General features: G+C 46.3%; 2 protein-coding genes across 2 annotated transcripts in view; one reads left to right on the forward strand and one right to left on the reverse strand.

Moving 5' to 3' along the window:
- Positions 1-10,126, reverse strand: part of DPYSL2 (dihydropyrimidinase like 2) — a 91,252-nt gene extending 81,126 nt beyond the window's left edge. The window contains exon 1 of the mRNA XM_069485109.1: positions 9,773-10,126. Within this exon, the coding sequence (XP_069341210.1) occupies positions 9,773-10,126 (354 nt within the window). The remainder of the gene's footprint in view (positions 1-9,772) is intronic.
- Positions 10,127-14,153: 4,027 nt separating this feature from the next.
- PNMA2 (PNMA family member 2) lies at positions 14,154-15,248 on the forward strand. Its single transcript, XM_069485327.1, has one exon. It carries the CDS (start codon positions 14,154-14,156, stop codon positions 15,246-15,248), a length of 1,095 nt encoding a protein of 364 aa, XP_069341428.1.
- Positions 15,249-18,580: the final 3,332 nt, after the last annotated feature.

Consider the following 18,580-nt stretch of genomic DNA (forward strand, 5'->3'; position numbering starts at 1 on the left):
TAGCTGGGTCTGTAGTCCCAGCTACTTGGGAGGCTGAGGCAAGAGGATCACTTGAGTCCAGGAATTTGAGGTTGCAGTGACCTATGATGATGCCACTGCACTCTAGCCCAGGCACTCCTGAGACCCTCAAAAAAAAAAAAAAAAAAACCTCAGACCAGAATCTCCCAGAATATAAACTATTATATAAAGTATAATGGAGAAATTTCCCCATTCACAATAGCAAGAAAATATCTGGGAATAAATCTAACAGGAAATTTCACAGGAATAAAACAAAATACCTGAAATAAGTTGCAAGACATAATATAAACAAATGTAGAAAAGCTGTCTATCTTAAAAATAAATATGTCTCATAATTCAATATATATATTTAATATAATTTTGGTAAAAATCATAATAGGTTTTTGTAATTGTAAATATCTTTAACAGAAAATGCCTTTGAATGGTGGGGAAAATGAAAAGTAAAGCTATTAAAAAGCTACGGTAAGTAAAGCAGTATTGATCCACCAAATCAATGAAACACAACAGAAAGCCAAAAAACAGATCCAGGCATATAAAGGTTAAGCATATTTTTTAAAAGTAGGAAAAACATTGATTATATAATTTCTAAATGCCATTAGAAAATGTGGCTATTTGGAAAATTATGTTATATCTTACTTCAGGTTAAAGGCAAAACTTAATTACCAGATTAAAATGTAAGTAAACATGAAATCCAAAAAGGTTTTAGGAGAAAATACAGGTAAATAGTTACATAATACTGAAATCAGAATGACAATAAAGGCAGAAAACATATCAGAAAAGATAAATGGACAACTATGTAAAATTTAAATTTGGACGTTAAAAAAAATAAGTCATTAAAAAATTAGAGGCAAACTAAGTTGAGTAACACATGACATTAAAATGGATAAATTTTCAATATATAATTTTTACAAATTGATATTTAAAATATGAACACACATAGGAAAATAGGCAGACAGCAGGACACCACATTTCACCTATAAATTTGGGAAATAGCTCTAAGAACTGTAATATCCAGTGAGTTAGGAACACTGAAAACAGTAATTCCCATTTATTTTTGGTGAGAGTATAAAGATTGGAAAATATAACACAACAAAATGCTATTGGTGTTTATTTCTAGGTAGTAATATCAATGATTTCTTTCTTTTTAAAAATTTGCTTATTGATGCTATCTATAATAAACATGGTACTTTTGTCCTGTTGTTCCTAAAAAACGGAACAAATTAAAAATGAATTCAACATTTCTGTGTATCAAAGGACACAAGTGAAAAGGCAAGCTATGGAAGGGGAGAAAATATTTGCAAATCATATATCTGATAAGGGGTTAATATCCAGCATAAATGAAGACCTACAATCCAACAATAAAAAAATACAAACAACCCAATTTAAAAATGAGCAAAGGACTTAAATAGACATTTCTCCAGAAAAGATATACAAATGGTCAAAAAACAAATGAAAAGATGTTCAGCACCACTAATCATTAGGAAATGCAAATCAAAACCACAATGGGATACCACTTTACACCCATTAGGATGGCTACTATTAAAACAAAACAAAACAAAACAAAATAACTAGAGTAGGTGAGATGTGGAGAAATTGGAAGCTTTGTGCACACTGTTGATGGGGATGTAAGATAGTGCAGTCACCACAAAAAAAGACTAGGTGATTCCTCAAGAAGTTAAACACAGAATTACCATATGATCCAGCAATTCCACTTCTGGGTATATACTCAAATGACTTGAAAGCAGGGTCTCCAGTAGATATTTGCACACCCAGATTCATAGCAGCATTATTCACAATAGCCAAAAGGTGGAAGTATATATGAATGGACGAATGAATAAACAAAATGTGGTCTATAAATACAATGGAATGTCATTCAGCCTTGAAAAGGAAATTCTGACTCAGGCTACAACATGCATGAACCTTGAGGACATCATGCTAAGAGAAATAAACTAGTCAACAAAAAGACACATACTGAATGATTCCACTTATAAGAGGTACCCAAAGTAGTCAAATTCATTCAGATGGAAAGTAGAATGGTGGTTGCCAAGGCTCAGCGGGGAGAGGAGAATGGGGAGTGGTTATTTAATGGGTACAGAGTTTCAGTTCTGTAAGATGAAAAGAGTTCTGGAGATTGGTATCACAACACTGTAAATATACTTAACACTACTGAAGTGTACCCTTAAAATTCTTAACGATAGTAAATTTTGCTATGTGTATTTTATCACAATAAAAAAAATTCAATTGAATTCAATTAGTTTCCCAAATTTATTTGCTTTAAATTCAGCTTGTTGGCCGGGTGTGGTGGCTCACGCCTGTAATCCTAGCCCACGAGTTTGAGGTTGCTGTGAGCTATGATGAAGCCACTGCACTCCACCTGGGGTGACGGAGTGAGACTCTGTCAAATTAATTAATTAGTTAATTAATTAGTTAATTAATTAATTAATTCAGCTTGTTGGCTGCTGCCTCCTTCATCCCTGTGACTCTCAAATCACTGGTTTGAAAAGCAAATTTTTAATTTTATTAAAAAGCATATATATATAGACACATATGTTTGTGTGCATATATATGTGCATACATAAAGAAAGAATTTTCTTTATATGAACAGGATCATGAGACAGAATAATAAGGCTTATTCAGTGCACAAAACACAAATGCTATTCTAAATGAGTTTTAAAGCTCCCCAAGGATTTAGTTATACGAATATGATTCTAGGAAATGAGTTCCCGGAACTCCCTTGCTAGATTCCAGTTGATCCAGCAGTTTTAAGAACAGTCAGCAACAATGTAACACTGAAAGCACAAGCAACAGAAGGGAAGATAGATAAATTGAGCTTCATCAAAGTCAAAAAACTTTTGTGCACCAAAGGACACTATCAAGAAAGTGAAAAGACCATCCACAGAACGGGAGGAAATATTTACAAACCATACATCTGATAAGGGACTAGTATTCAGAATACATAACTCATACAACTCAACAAGACAAATAACCAGCTTTAAAAAAAAGGAGGGGCAAAGATTTGGATGGACATTTCTCCAAAGAAGGTACAAAATGGCCAAAAAGCACATGAAAAGATGATGATCAACATCATTAGTTGTTAGGGGTGCAAATTAAAACCACAATGAGATACCAATTCACACCCCCTCAGATGGCTATAATCAAAATGAGGAGAATTACAAGGGTTGGGGAGGATGTGCAGAAACTGGAACCCTCAAATATTGCTGGTGGGAATGTAAAATGGTGCAGCCACTGTGGAAAAAACCTTGGCAGTTCCTCAAAAAGCTAAACATAGAATTATCATATGACCCACCAATTCTACTATTCAAGAAAATGAAAAACATATGTTTAAACAAAAACTCGTAAAAAGAATGTTAACAGCAGTGTTACTCATAATAGCCAAAAGGTAGAAACAATCCAAATGTCTGTCAACCGAAGAATAGAAAAACTGATGAATGTGATATACACAAAACAATGGAATATGATTTGGCCATAAAAAAAAAAAAAGGAAGTGCTGATCCACCTGCTACAAGGTGGATAAACCGTGTAAACATTACGCTAAGTGAAGGAAACCAGAAACAAAAGGCCACATATATGCTTCCATGTATATGAAATGTCTAGAATAGGCAAATCCACGATACCAAAAGCTGGTTCGTGGTTGCCAGGAGCTGGGGGTAAGGAGTCATGGGAAGTGACTACTTAATGGGTACAAGGTTTCTTTTGGGGGTGATGGAATCGGACAGTGGTGATGGTGATACAACATTGCAAATGTATTAAAAGCCATTGAATTGGACACTTCAAAATGGTCAAAATGAAAATTGTTGTTATGAGAATGTTGCCTCAATTAAAGAGAAAAGAAGAAGGAGAACAGCCAGGCACAGGATGGTTTACTTCCAGAGTCTCCAGTGGAAATGGGTAGGAGCCTTACAGATTCCTAGGCCAGCCAGATGGCAGCCGCGGTCTAGTGACTGAGTGCATCGCACAGCTAGTGAACGGCAGAGCTGAGCTTCCCAACTCCCCACTCAGTCCTTCCTGCAGAGCTCCTTCGGAATCAGAGCCCATACGGGCTGTTTCTATGTGCTCAAAAACAAAGCCAAACCACCTTCAAGACCAAGCACTTGCACCCAAGACTGTTTCTGTGTGCAGCTTTTGACCTATGCTACAAGGATTTACCAGGGGCTGCAACCAACCAAACTGAAGTCCATCACCCACCTGCCAATGCTTTTATTGTTCACTGCCTCGTTAGTTTTATTTGCTTGTAGTTCACTGTTGTTATGGACTTGTATCCTCCCCTCCAAAATTCGTATGCGGAAATCCTAACCCCCCAATGGGATGGTATTAGGAGGTGGGGCCTTTAAGAAGCGATTAAGTCAAGAGGGTAAAGCCCTCATGAATGGGATTCATGCCCTTAGAAAAGAGTGCCCAGTGAGCTCCCTCACCACGTGAGAACACAGCAAGAAGATGGCCATGTGGAAACCAGAGAATGGGCCCTCCCCCGGTACCGGATCTGCCAACGTCTTGATCTTGGACTTCCCAGCCTCCAGAATGGTAAGAGAAATGTTTGTTGTTTAAGCCACCCCATCTATGTTAATTTGTTGTAACAGCTTGACTTACTAAGACAATGATTTATATCAAGTAGAAAAATCATATTGTCATCGCATTGCTCTAATCTTAGAAAAGCATGTCATTCATAGTGTCAGAGTTGGCTTGTGTCCCAGTAATATTTGAAGACATTTTTTGTGTTTTAAAAAAAAATAGATAGAACATTAGCAGTTTAGGGCACATGCACAAAGACAAATCAGGAAGCCATTTTATATACAAATGGCTTCAAAGAATACATTGCAAAAAAATAAAAATAAAAAATAAAGCAGGCACTCTGAACTTTTTTTGCAAGAGCTAGTTCTTGCAAAAAAATGAGATAAAATGAGAAAAAAAATTAATATACAGAGCAATACAATGATTAAGAGGCTTTCTAGTCACAAGTCCTGGGTTCAAATCCTCCTTCTGGCTTTTCATTAGCAAGTTGCAGTACAAATTTCTTTTATGTTCAGATGTTTCTTTTGCAAAATAAGGACAACAGTAGCACCTTACTTTATTGAGTCATTTTAGGATTAATAAGATAGTGCATACAAAACATTTTATCACACACCTTAACCCATAGAAAATAGGGAGTTTAATGGGATATAAAATATTTTGCCTGCAAAACTAAATTGTACCTTTCTGTTTACTGCATATCTCTGGCCATAGAACTCAGAGGCATAGAATTCTTTGTCGGAAGAAATATGGGACTGGATTAGGAAATCTGGGTTCAAATCCTAGTTCACACACTTACTAAATAGCAAGACCCTAGGAATTAGGTCAATAAATATCACTAAATCTCAGTTTCCTTATTTACAGAAAGGAAATAATGCCTATATCAGAGGGCATCGGGGCGAGGTTTTAAAATCATATATTCTAAACATTCTCAAATGTATTATCCAGAATGTAAAAGCACATTCTGGAGTTATATAAATGCTACATAAATAAGTGGGCTTTCCTGGTACAGGACTGCAGTGGCAGCGGACTGAGAGCAAGAGACCTCCATCCCAGTCCTAGGACAGTCACCTGGGTTCCCAGGGACGAAGCAGTGCTCTGGGCGTGCCTCACTTGTAGAGTAAGGCAATGAAACAATCACTAGGTCTCTTCAAGCTCTGACATTTAATGGTAGTATACATTGGAATCCATGATCAATTCTGACTTTCCCTTCTTTCTTAAGAAAGTAGAGAGGGACACTTGCACCAAGCGACCACTAAGAATGACTGGCCTGTCTTTACCAGGACTGGGAAAATGGCCCAGCCCAGCCCCAGTTCCCACGGCACAGAACCATGAGTTTGTGAACTATGCAACATTACATATGCAACTATGCAAAGGTCCTAGCCAGGTATTGTCACTGGTGGTTCAATGACAGCAATTCTCCTCTCCAACCTTAAGCTACACGGGGAAAGATGATAAAAGCTGTTTAGCTGGTGAGAGTTTTCCTCTACTCAGGCCTAAGTCCCCAGGCTGGGGAAGCTCATCTCATCCCAGGTGGATCTTAGGTGTTTTGGGATCCTGAACACACAAGAACACACAAACGATCATATTTGTATTTCCTCTTTTGAACCAATATGACCTCTAAAGTATCAAAGGTATCAACCTCTAAAGCCTGGTTCTAGGCTCCCAGCCAAATCTCAACCACATATCCCACTAACTAGACATTCATTTCGTTTCGTTTAATGGGCTAGTCTATTATCAAACAGGTATCCCCGGAGACAACTTGGGTATCAGTCATTCACAGAGCAGTAGATAACTTTAATTACTGGGATTCCTGTATAACTAAAATTAACACAAGGAAGGGATTCTGAATGGGAGCAGGGAGGTCAAAGATGGGAAGAGTGATTTTAGAGCCTGTTGCCCTTTGGGGGAAGAGAGATCTAGAAGGGCCATCCTGTGGGGATGGCGGGGACGGTGTTGGACAGTAAGGAGGCAGCAGAGCACTGGGCACCCAGGGCTGGAAGACACTCAACATGGGGAGCGGGGATGGGGACACAGACGGAAGGGAACATCAGAAGGCATTTCACAGACTCGGTGATGTCGCCAAGTTCAGCAGCACTCTGCATCGTGCACTCACTGGCACCTGCCCTGGAGAAGAGGAGAATCACTCTAGTCTGTGCAGGGTGTTTTGCTGCTGGGAAAAGGGCCTGGAAGCCCTTTGGAAGGAGTGCTCATGATCCAGTATCCCTGGCTGAGCTGCTGGTTCTGGCTAAACCTTGTCTGGAGTGGCATGGAGAAGGCTGAGGGACCCAGGGGCACTGGCGAGGAAGAATTAGGCCAACAGAATTGCCCCTCTGCTCTCTGTTCCAGGAAGCTCAGAGTCCTTCACAGGTGGTCATCAACAGAACCTCACTGCAGCCCAAAGCGGACTTGTAGGGAAAAGAAAGGAATGTGATAGAAGCTTTCCTCATTCACATCCACTATACTGGCTCTTTCCGTTCCCCAAAACCTGACATCCCAGGTCAAGCCACACCCAGCTTTCTGGTGCTGACCTGCTCACACTCTGCAGCACGTTTCATTCCGCCAGTGCAAACGCATGCACTCCTCTCCCTCATCTCCCATGGGCCATGTGGCATCTGGGCTAAGGAAGCCTGTTCCCTCCCTTCCCAAAACCTTGCTAGAGGACCAGCAGGACTCCTAGCACAACAGGTGAGCAAAGCCACTCCTGGCCATACATTAACAACACTTGTAAATACAGATGCCAGGGAGAAGGGAAGGTATGAGTCAGGGGTCCTGGGACCTCCTCACTCTCTTCTCCCCCCGCCTCTCTCTATGCCAGGGCTTCTGATAGGAATGCACAGAGATGCTGGCAGCCATCCGGCTCATTAGCTGAAAACTAAGTAGTGACTTCTCAATGCAGTCAAAATGGTGGCCCCCACTGCGCTTTTGGAAATCACCATTGTTATACACACATGTACACCCAATACCTTTTCCCTTCTGTATAGACATGAAATATTTAAACATTGCAAGCACCAATCCAAGCAAATGCTCTTAGTCAGAAATGACAAAATGTCACAGAACAGCCCTTATGTGATAAGCCCAGATTAAATGTGAAAATTCAGGGGACGCTGCAGAAAGACCAAACCAGAACAACTAAGCAACTGAGGATATGTGGATTGCAGAGGCTGAAACTGTCTTGTTTTGTTGAGTTTGGTTGGGTATTTTTTTTCTTTAAATCTCTTCCTCTATGTGCCCTAGGTTTACAATTTAAAATTTCTATTAAATTCAGGGAGTGTTCAAACAAGTAGCTCCAATGATCAAACATCTAAGGCTTCTAAATGGACAAGAACAGAGATGTATTATTTAACCCAGTGAAATTACTTATCTTTCAAACGTGAGTTTTAATTCACTGCCATCATGATAGGATGGCCATTATCAACCCTTATCCCTGATCTGCCATTGTTTACACCATTTCTTTTTTATTCCCCAGTTGTTTTTCTGCTCCCTCTAGGACATTAGAATTACCAGCACAACTTGCCATACATGAAGCTACTCACTCAACCATGATGCTAAACGATCTTGGTTTTCACCCAATGTATTCACGTAGGGAAGCATTTCACACCCAGCTTTCAGTATGTTACATCATTAGAAATTTTCACTTCAATTGTCCGATCACTTGGAATAAAGCTAATTTTTTTGGATTGAGGTTGTTCTTGTTGAATCCTAGTGAAATATGGATATGAGACACTCCCCTATAGGAATAAATTAGAGGACAGGGCAGGGAGGGTGGGTATCAATTAAGTACTTAGTTGTCTCACCTTTTGAAAATGACAGCAAATGGTTTTATTTTTCTCAGTTGGTCCTATGAACGTCAAAAGCTGCAAAACTGCCCTGTGATGCATACTATGTCAAAAAACTCACATCATGCCCCTGCTGTTATCACCAACTCTTAATTGTTCTCTAATGCTATCAATGCAAGCACACAACCTGGATGTTGAATAAATGCTTCCCAGAACCCTCAGTGAATATGTACAGACCACTCCCACCACTTTGGAAGCCCTTTGAAAAGAAGTGACCTCTTGAACTTGTTATAACTAACCTTCCCCTGCCCTACAAGGCAAGGCACACAATAGATATTCAATAAATAATCATTCATTCATTCATTGATTTTTCATCTTCACCAATGGGTGGGAGAGAGAAACCACAAACAAGCGTTAAAATATTTTGAACTGTAAAATTATCAATAGAGAAATTAAGGATGTGAAAAAAATTGCACCAGGATAAGGGTCACCCAGATAAGGAAAAAATCGTGGAGTGAGAAGACCACTGCACTTACAACGCCCACTGCTCCTATTTCCCAGACGGTGACAAACATTTTCTAAAATTAAGGTTAAGCACATGGGCCTTCTTTGTTTCCCCATTAATACAGTATGGGGGGTTAATCTTCTTTGATTAAATGTGAGGGGCTGCCCCCCCCCCCTTGTTCCTTTTACCCTTTGAACACAATCCCGGTTCCCAAAGCGTCTCCCACATAGCGGCAGGGGGAGCGCTCTGGGGAGCCCTTGCCGAGACACTTAGCGGAACTTTGTTCTCCACATGGGCTATTTAGGAGCGTCCTGGTTTCCTCGGATGACTCCACGGCCTCCCTCGCTCTTCTCAAGCTGCGAACAGGAGTCAAGGGTGGTGAGATCCTCCGAGGCGGTCCGGGGAGGCGCTGACCGTGGTGCTGGCCTCGGAGCTCGGGATGTGCGCACAGAAGGCGCCAGAGGAGGTGCGCCGGGAGCGGCCTTCGGAACCCCGGCCCCTCCCGACCCCCGGGGAGCCCGCGGGCCTTCCCGCAGACCCTCCCCTGCACGCTGAGAGCTGCATCAAAAAAGGGTGGGGCACCCAGCCACAGCTGCAATCGGAAGCCGCCCGGGAGGATTTAAGAAGAATGGAACCGCGGCCCACCCCTTCCCAGGCGACCCCCACCCCCAGCCAGGGATCGGCCCGTCCTTTCCGCCCACCCCCCACCTCCCAGGCTCGGAGAACCGCGGGCCGCCTTTGTGGGCGCACGGCCGCCCACCGCCGAGCCCGAGCCTCGCCGCACCCTGCGCGAGGAAGGGGCGGGCAGGGCGCGGTGCGCGTGCAGATGCGGGAGGCGACATTCAAGGCGGGGCAAGAAGGCGGGAGCGCTGGGGTAAGGGGGCGAGGGAGGGGCGATCCCCGCGCCTGGTCCTTCGTCTCCACCTCCCAACCCCATACCAACCTGGTCGTAGATGTTCTGCAGGGCTTCCTTGCCAGAGGCCCGCCGGATCTCCACCTTCCGGGCCGATTCAACAGATGGCTCCCCGTTGGCACGACGGCCCTGCCGGGAGTACGGCGGCTGCGGGTCCGGGCCCAAGTGGGCGACGTCCCGCTGCTGAGCCACCACCTGCCCCGAGCCCCGGCCCACCGACAGCGAGTCGAAGTCGATGGTCTTGTTCTCCGAGGACCCTTCCACCGGGCAGAACATGCCACAGAATTTCTGCCGGGGCTTGGGGCTGCCCGAGCCCAGGTTCTTAAAAAAGGCAGGGACCTCTTCGTCCTCTGCCGCCTTCCCAGATTGCTTTCTCTCGGCCATGGCGCGGGGCTCGGGGAGGGTCGTCTCCGTCCGTCCGTCGGTCTAGGTCTCCCACCCCTAGCTGCTGCCGCGGCTGCCGCGCTCTGCCTACCGCAAGGTGTACAGAAAGGAAGGAGGGCTGGCGAGCCGGCGACCCACCCTCCCGGTCCCTCCCCCTGACCCCGCTTTCTCCCCTCCCTGCCCACGCCCCCCGCGGCCACCGCGCGAGCTCGGGCGAGCGGCAAAGTTGGGTCTGGGAGGGCGGCCGCTGCGGCAGCGGAGCCGAGAGACTGCCAGTTCCCGGCAGCGCGGGGAGGGGGAGGCGCGGGCGGGGCGGGGGCGGGGCGCGACGCCGGGGAGCCGACGGGAGGGGGGACCGGGAGGGGAGGGGAGCGGTGCGGAGGGGAGAGGAGGAGAGGGGGAAGGAGGGGAGGGTGGCGCCACCCCGAGCCCTGCGCTCCGGAAGTGAAGCGGCCAGACCACCGGCTAATGGATGCGGAGCGGAGGGCCCGCTGACCGCTCTCGGCGCCAGGGTGAGTATGGGGTAGGGTGGCGGGAGCGAGGAACGAAGGGCTCAGCCCCTGGACCCCGCGCCCCTCTCCCCTACCTGCCCGGCCCGGGCGCCTTTCCCCCACCGCATTGCGGACGTGGGCCGGGGGCGAGTGCACAGGGTGCATGGGGCTCCCGCTCCCTTACCCTGATAAAAGCAGATGCAGGGGAAAGGGGGACAAACTGGCAGTCGCCAGGACAATCGGGGGCTGGGAAGGGGGCCGGCCCTGGGGATGCGCAAGGGGTGATGCAGGTAGCGCGGACAGAAGGGGGCCAGCCAAGGCGCGGGACACTAAAGCTTCAGTTTACCCACGCGCCTTGGTGGGCTTCGGGGAGCAGAGACTGAAACTAGGAGGTTCTCGCTTAGTGCACCCACGGTGGTGGCGGTGGCGGCAGCGGGGGTCGCACAACATGGCGGGAAGTAATGCAGAGGGGCGTAGCAAATCCCAGCCCTACGCGATGACTTATCGAGGGTGCAGACCCGCTATATTGCCCGAGGGCGCCACATACAGTATCTGCGCCACTGCGCCCAGAACAGGCCAGGAGAGCGTCACGATTTAGTATCTTCCCCATACACCCACACAAAAACAAAAAGGTGGGGAGGAGAAACAGATTGAAGCCCACTACCCAAATCGCCATCATTTCCCCGAGCCCTGGGCGCCCCGCCTCGTCCCCACCCCCGCCTGCGTTGCGCACTGCGCCACAGCCGTGAGGTTTCCCAGGTTGCCAGATGCCGCGGGCCTGGGACACAAGTGCGGGCGCGCATTGGGCAGGGGGTAGGAGGTAGGGTGCCGGCCGGGAGCACCGTGAATTGTGGGGCCAAGCAGGGGAAAGGTGTGTGGGAACTTGATGTGTACGTGCAGGTAGTTCAGCCATGGCCACCGTGTTAGCGAGTGTCCAGGGGCATTTTGATTTGCGTAGGTAACGCGATCTCTGAGAGTCCTTCATTGCCTATTCCCATCTCCTTGTCCTTAGCTCGTAGCATTCCCTGCCTCTGGTGGGTTAAAGCCCCGCCTCTCTTTACACGGTGGCAAAATCCCGCAGAAATGATGCCCATCCTTTGGTGGCTCGGGAGGGCGGTCTGGGCATGCTCAGTAACCAGGGTGGGTTTGGGCTAAGAGAGGCCGTTTAGCGCAGGGCCATGGCGCAGGGCAGTGCGACCAAGGGTTTGGTCCCATTGTCAGCCCTTGCCCCAGGAAGGATTAAATGCAGATACCACCCCCTCCCAATTGTGAGGGCTACTTTGGTGAACAGAGTTAAATTTGGAGGTTGAACAGGTTGAAATCTGAGAGAAGGATCTCCGGCTAAGAAGGGGAGAAGGAAGACGGATATACGCGTGCAGGTGTTGAGAGGATCCCAGGTTGGTTTTTTGGACTTATCATCAGATGTGCTTCGCGTTTGAATAAAGCGCTTCCACGTGAATTACATCATTTCCTACCCACGGCAGCCCTGTGAGATGAGTGCTTTATCCGCAGGGCTTTCCGGGTTAGGAAAGTGAGATTTAGAGAGATTGGGGTGCATTGCCTAAGGTCAGGTATTTATTACAGTTAAGTGACCCAACAATTCCAGTGGGGGTCCTACACCTCAAAGTCTAGCTACTTTTCCAGCTTGTGCTGTGGCCTCCTTTATGAGAAAATACAGCATTCTTACTTTTTTTTTCCATATCCAAATATTTCCATCCGAGGCCCTATTATGTATCAAGGGCATCTCACTTGCCATCTTTTTATTTGAAGGTCGCATGGCAGGTAGGGATTGCCTTTGGGAGGAAGAGCCATCTAAAAGTAGCCTAATTTTAGCATGACAGTTATTATGTAGACCTTAGACATGTTTCTTCCTGGGCATTCAATGCCTTTATACATCCCATGTTTCCTCTAAATATTCCAAAGGGAAGGAAGGTCTCCTCCATATTTTGGAAAGGAACAGTCAGAAGTGAGCAGTCTCCATCCCTGGGGCTGCTGGCATGGGGGGAAGCAGCATTTTGTCCTCCTGACCCTCTGCCACCCCTGGAGCCTTCCGCACCTTCCCAGAAGACCCGAGAGATGTGCCCACAGCAGCAGCTGCTGCTAATATCCCTACAGGTTGGCATCTGTGGCATAGGGACCCCATGCGGATTGATGGGGATTTTCATTCAAGGGGAAAATGGTTGTAGCCCCCAGCACACTCCACAAAGGCACCAGATCGTCCCTTTTCGCGTTTTCCCAATCCCCACAGGCCCTCCAGAACCGGCTCCTTAACAGGTGTGTTTCCTCCCTTTTTCTTTTTCCTCCAATGACCCATTCAAGTTCAAGTGCTGGGAAAAAGGTGTTAGCAACTTACCATTCACAGCAAAAGTAGCACCTAGTTGTGCATTTGCAAAGCCTCACCAGAACCATAGCAAAAGAGAATTAATTCATAATTCCAAATTTAACTTATTTGGCCCTGAGATATTTTTTCCTAATTGATATACCCCTATTAAATTATTTTTAAATGTTTGAGTGATTCTTAATTATATTTTTTAATCAAAGTGAAGCAGTTTAATATTGTTTAGTGGAATTGTGAAGGACTCATATTTTCAAATAAGTGAAACATAAATACATGTTACTATTTATTTGTGTGTAACAGGGCACGTGGCTTGACTGGAGCTGATGTGGACATGCCATTGTGTGGAGGTGGGTGACATCTTCCTGTGCTAGAAGCTGAATAAATAAGCTTCTTGACTCTCACGGAACATTCCAGAACACCTGAACAGGTATCTAGCCACATCTCCTGATTTCATCTTTCACATGGCAAAGACCTTAAATCCTGTCCACAGCTGGGGCCCAGACGTTAATCAACATGTCTGATGAGCACATGGCAGGGAAGCCAGATTTCAGTGGGGTCCCCAAGTGAACAAAAGTCACAGTAAGCAGGGAAGGGATCTGACAGAGTGGGATAGACACAGCACAGTGTGAGGCAGGACCCCCGGGGCTGTCTCCAGTCCCATCCCAAACTACAGCTCTGATGCTTCTCGGGAAGGAGGGGCTGTGTGGTAAAACTGAACATTGTCTTACTAGGGCCCCAAGCCACCCTGCCGGGAGGCTTCTCTGCAAGAGTTCCAGGTGCCAGAGTGGAAGGCTTCTTCCCACCAACTGGAGAGAGGCAAAGCATCGGAGACCAGGAGATTGTGCGGAAGGCAGCTGTCCCAGGTGCCTCGGCGGATGGTCAGAGCAGGGTGAGCATACGTGGCTGCCAGTATCAGTGACACAGACAGCACCAACCAGACTGCAGAACCGAGGCACAAGCCACCCACCGTGGGTGAGGTCTAAAGACATACTGGGAAGTGCTGAGTTCTTGCCACTGGGAAGGCAAGGGTCACTGGTCCAGAAAACTTGAGACTGCCTTGGAGTGACCCAGCCTGGGACTCACTCACTGGTGGGTGATAGGCTTAGAAGCTCATCCAGGGTATTTGTGGTCCTCAGTGCATATCGGCACCACTAACTGACTGGTCCTATAGAGTCAGAGTGAGTGAGGTCTTGGGACAATGGCGCTGGCACTGTTGGAGGACTGGTGCAGGATCATGAGTGTGGATGAGCAGAAGTCGCTGATGGTCATGGGGATACCGGCGGACTGTGATGAGGCTGAGATCCAGGAGGTCCTTCAGGAGACGTTAAAGTCTCTGGGCAGGTATCGACTGCTTGGCAAGATATTCCGGAAGCAGGAGAATGCCAATGCAGTTTTACTAGAGCTTATGGAGGACACTGATGTCTCAGTGATCCCCAGTGAGGTTCAGGGGAAGGGGGGTGTCTGGAAAGTGATCTTTAAGACCCCTAACCAGGACACCGAATTTCTTGAAAGACTGAACCTCTTTCTAGAAAAAGAGGGGCAGACAGTCTCTGGTATGTTCCGAGCCCTTGGGCACGAGGGGGTATCTCCAGCCACGGTGCCCTGCGTATCACCAGAGCTGTTGGCCCATTTGGTGGGGCAGGCAATAGCACACGCCCCTCAGCCCCTGCTACCCATGCGATACCGGAAGCTGCGAGTGTTCTCGGGGAGCGCTGTGCCAGCCCCCGAGGAAGAGCCCTTTGAGATCTGGTTGGAACAGGCCACCGAGATAGTCAAAGAGTGGCCAGTAGCAGAGGCAGAAAAGAAAAGGTGGCTGATGGAAAGCCTGCGCGGCCCTGCCCTGGACCTCATGCACATAGTGCAGGCAGACAACCCGTCCATCAGCGTGGAGGAGTGTCTGGAGGCATTTAAACAAGTGTTCGGGAGCCTGGAGAGCCGCAGGACCTCGCAGGTGAGGTATCTGAAGACGTACCAAGAGGAAGGAGAGAAAGTGTCGGCCTATGTGTTACGGTTAGAAACCCTGCTCCGCAGGGCGGTGGAGAAACGGGCCATCCCTAGGAATATAGCCGACCAGGTGCGCTTGGAGCAGGTCATGGCGGGCGCCAGCCTGAACGAGATCTTGTGGTGTCGGCTGAGGGAGCTGAAGGATCAGGGCCCGCCCCCCAGCTTCCTGGAGTTAATGAAGGTAATACGGGAAGAGGAGGAGGAAGAAGCCTCCTTCGAGAATGAGAATATTGAAGAGCCTGAGGAAGAGGCTGGCTATGACCGCTGGGACAATGAAGGAGACAACTAAAGATCACGTGGGAGTAGGACCCCCTCCTTGCCCCCCGGTCAGCCTGGGGGACGTTCACTCTGCTAGGCTAAGATCCTCTCAATACATTTTTCTTTAATACATGAGACTGAAATCAAGGCATTCTAGCCAATTCTTGATTTTTCTTCCTAAGAAAAAAATACTTGGGAGTTCTTAGACCCTAGATAGATTATTAATAAACAAAAGATTAAATTCCAAACATAAGTAAGCCTGAAAGGAATCTAAAACACTACATACTTCCAGTTTCCTTTAATTACCCCCAAATAGGCCAAAGTTTACCATACCATAGAAGAAAGAATTGACATTGGAAAAAAAATATCTTTTGTAACTGTTTGACAAATGAAGCTGTTCAACTTGACAGGTATTTTCCTTTCTCCAATCAGCAAATTTTCTGAGTACCTAGCATTGTGAGACACCGTAGGAGGAGTTACAGACCACAGCTAAGATCTATGGTTAAGCAGCTCTAAACCTACAGAATGGGCCATGCCCTCAGGGAGGTTCCAGTCTAGATGAGCGGTTGGCCTAGACAGGTGAAAGGGTAACTCACCCTTTGTGTAAATAAGTTCATAACTCACACAGACGTGTCATCACCCAGTGAACAGGACCATCACTGCCTGTAGGTTTCTTTCTTCTCTTACCTGGGAAGTGTTCCTCCCGCCCCCGCCCCCTGTAGGTGTCAGATAGATGGTTCCAGAGCTAAGTGCTTTGTCAGGCCCTGAAGACACAAATGACTTGGCCTAATGTCTGCTTTCAAGAGGTCCCCAAAGAGAGGGTGGACATGAGAGGACAAGCACGCATGGGAGGGGGGATGTGCGGGGCAAGTTTGATTTAGTGAATGGGCCAGCCTGCTTAGAGAGGAAGGTTTTAGTGGCGGCAAAAGGGAGAGAGGAGAGAAAAAGAACTCACATTTATTGAGGGCCTACTATGTGCAAGGTGTTTCGTGCATATCCCATGAGCGTGAGATACACAACAGCAATCCTATTGTGGTGTAATTTTGCTCTTTATAAAGCGAAAGAAACTGAAGCTCAGATGGGTTAAGTGGTCTCAACCCCCAAATGCTGAGAAGTGGTAGAGTCTAGACAGAAACCCAGAACTCTAACTCACACTAATCCACTCTCAACCATCATAATGGCTTTCAAATTGTGCTCCACAGTTCTGCAGAGATTTTTCATCAGTGTCATCTTCAGAATGTATTTTAAACTCTTTAAATCTCTAATAAATAACAGGTAGACTCAAATGTGCTGACAACCAAATGTTAACATGCTAGTATTCAACCAACAGGTTTGCTTTTATTTCCAGATTGACTCATTTTGTACAGACCTTGGAATAAAGCTTCCCTTATGGTATCTGTGCACGTATCCACACTACTCTTAATTGTTCATAGATTTAAAAAGTTGTAGCACCTCCTGGGTGTTTAAATCCAGCCTGTGCATGTCAAGTGTACTAGCACAGCATAAATGAGCACCATTCAGTTACGTGATAGGCAAAGCTCTGACACAGTCGACATATAGTCTCCGTGGTAGATTTGTGCGTACTATAAACAAGTTGCTTAGCTTCTCTAAACATCAGTTTCATCATCTGAAAAATTAGAAGATGAGAGTACAGGGTTGTTATTAGGATCAAATGACATGGTGCCTTTTAAGCACTTTGCATGATGTCTGGAACAGAGAAGGCTCTCGCTACGTTGAGGCTCTTACGGTTTTCATGATGCTTACAGTCCGCACAATGCATGCCCTCTGTATTCTGACAGTTGTGTAGTCACAAGTAAATATGAAATCTTCCAGTCAAGTTGTGATACCATTGCATTAAAAACCACGTCAGCTCTTACTGTAAATTTCAGCGCTTGTTAGTCTTTTATATTTGTGATAAGTATTCCAGCAGTTGATGATTGTTAGAGATTGGACTTTGAAACAATAATTTCTTCTTTCTGATTGTGGGTCAGTTTAACCAGAGAATACCCTGCGATTGTAAGAAAAGCATTTTTTTTAAAAAAAGGTATCATTTGTGATCGTTTATCTTTCTAAATTATATTTTCAATACTGTTTGGCCAAAGTGATGCAACAACTGTTGTCCATTACACCAATTTAATGTGTTTTTCTGTTTGTGACAATGGCCTCATTGTTGTCATTTATTGACAGTATACAAAGTAAAATGTTTTAAATGTGAAGTTATAAAATAAATATATGCTAATAAAATCCTGAGTTTTTTCTCATTCCTATAGTGTGGCCTCTTTAAGCTATTGCTTGAAGAAGGAACTTTTCATTACTAAAAAATTGTGAGAGATAAGTTCAGAAAATCAAGCTAAAGCCAAAGAGGTCTTGAACTTCTCTAGTCAAGAAATTGAAAGCAAAATGCTGGAATGAGAGTACTTGGGCTATGTCTCCAGGGATAAGAGACAGCTCAGTCCACCCATCATCGATTTCCCCTTTAAACACACAGAGACAACAGATGGAGACCACTCCCCTCAGAGACTGCCAGTGCATTTGCTCAGGAAAGCAACTGCACAGATAAATTTCCCAGCCTCTGTTTGGCCAAAGGTGAAATGACCTAAAGGTTGAATATTGTGTTTCTGGGCTGAAGTGGCCTTTATTATATAGATGTGTAGGGGGGAAATGCCTCTTGCATTTGGGTCACTGGGCCATACACACTGCAGACCAGTCCATTAAACAGGAGTGTCCCAAGGGGTGCTCAGCACCGAGGGTCTCCCACTCGCCAGGGCAAACCGTCTTGGGGGTGGTCTCACCTTACACTTCATGTCTCCAGTGCTGACCCTCAGAGAGTCTCCAGGGTTCTCACACCACTGCTGAGGATAACTTTCCACCAGAGCTCTCTGCTGACAATTGCAGACCAAGCCATCAGTCTTCTGTCTCTTCAGGCCTGAGGTGTCTGTCACCTGACACTTGCACTTGCACGAGCCACACCCACCAGGCCTCACCTCCTACTGTGTTCTGCTTCCAACCTAAATGCAAGACTCCATCAGCAGCTCTTTGCCGTTTCCACGCTGTGCTGTGCTTCCAACTCACCTTCTAGACATTCCAGTGTCCTAGACAACCTAGCCTGGTCATCAGAGTGTTTCCTGAATTCCTTGTCACCATATTTTTTCACGGAACTCCGGTCCCCTTCCCAGTGCTCTGTGGCCCAGGTGGCCCCTTAAGAGGAGGCAGCTCAGTCTCCCCACCTCAGGCAAGATTGGAGGGTGGTGGTAGCATTTCTTCCAGTTCACTGCCATCGTGTCCCCACTTATAAACACATTTGCTCCTCCTTGGCATAAGCTCACCCACTCTGCCCCACCACCCTCTGCGGAGTGGCCTGAT

This window comes from Eulemur rufifrons, chromosome 12, assembly GCF_041146395.1.
Source record: "Eulemur rufifrons isolate Redbay chromosome 12, OSU_ERuf_1, whole genome shotgun sequence".
Lineage (NCBI taxonomy): Eukaryota > Metazoa > Chordata > Mammalia > Primates > Lemuridae > Eulemur > Eulemur rufifrons.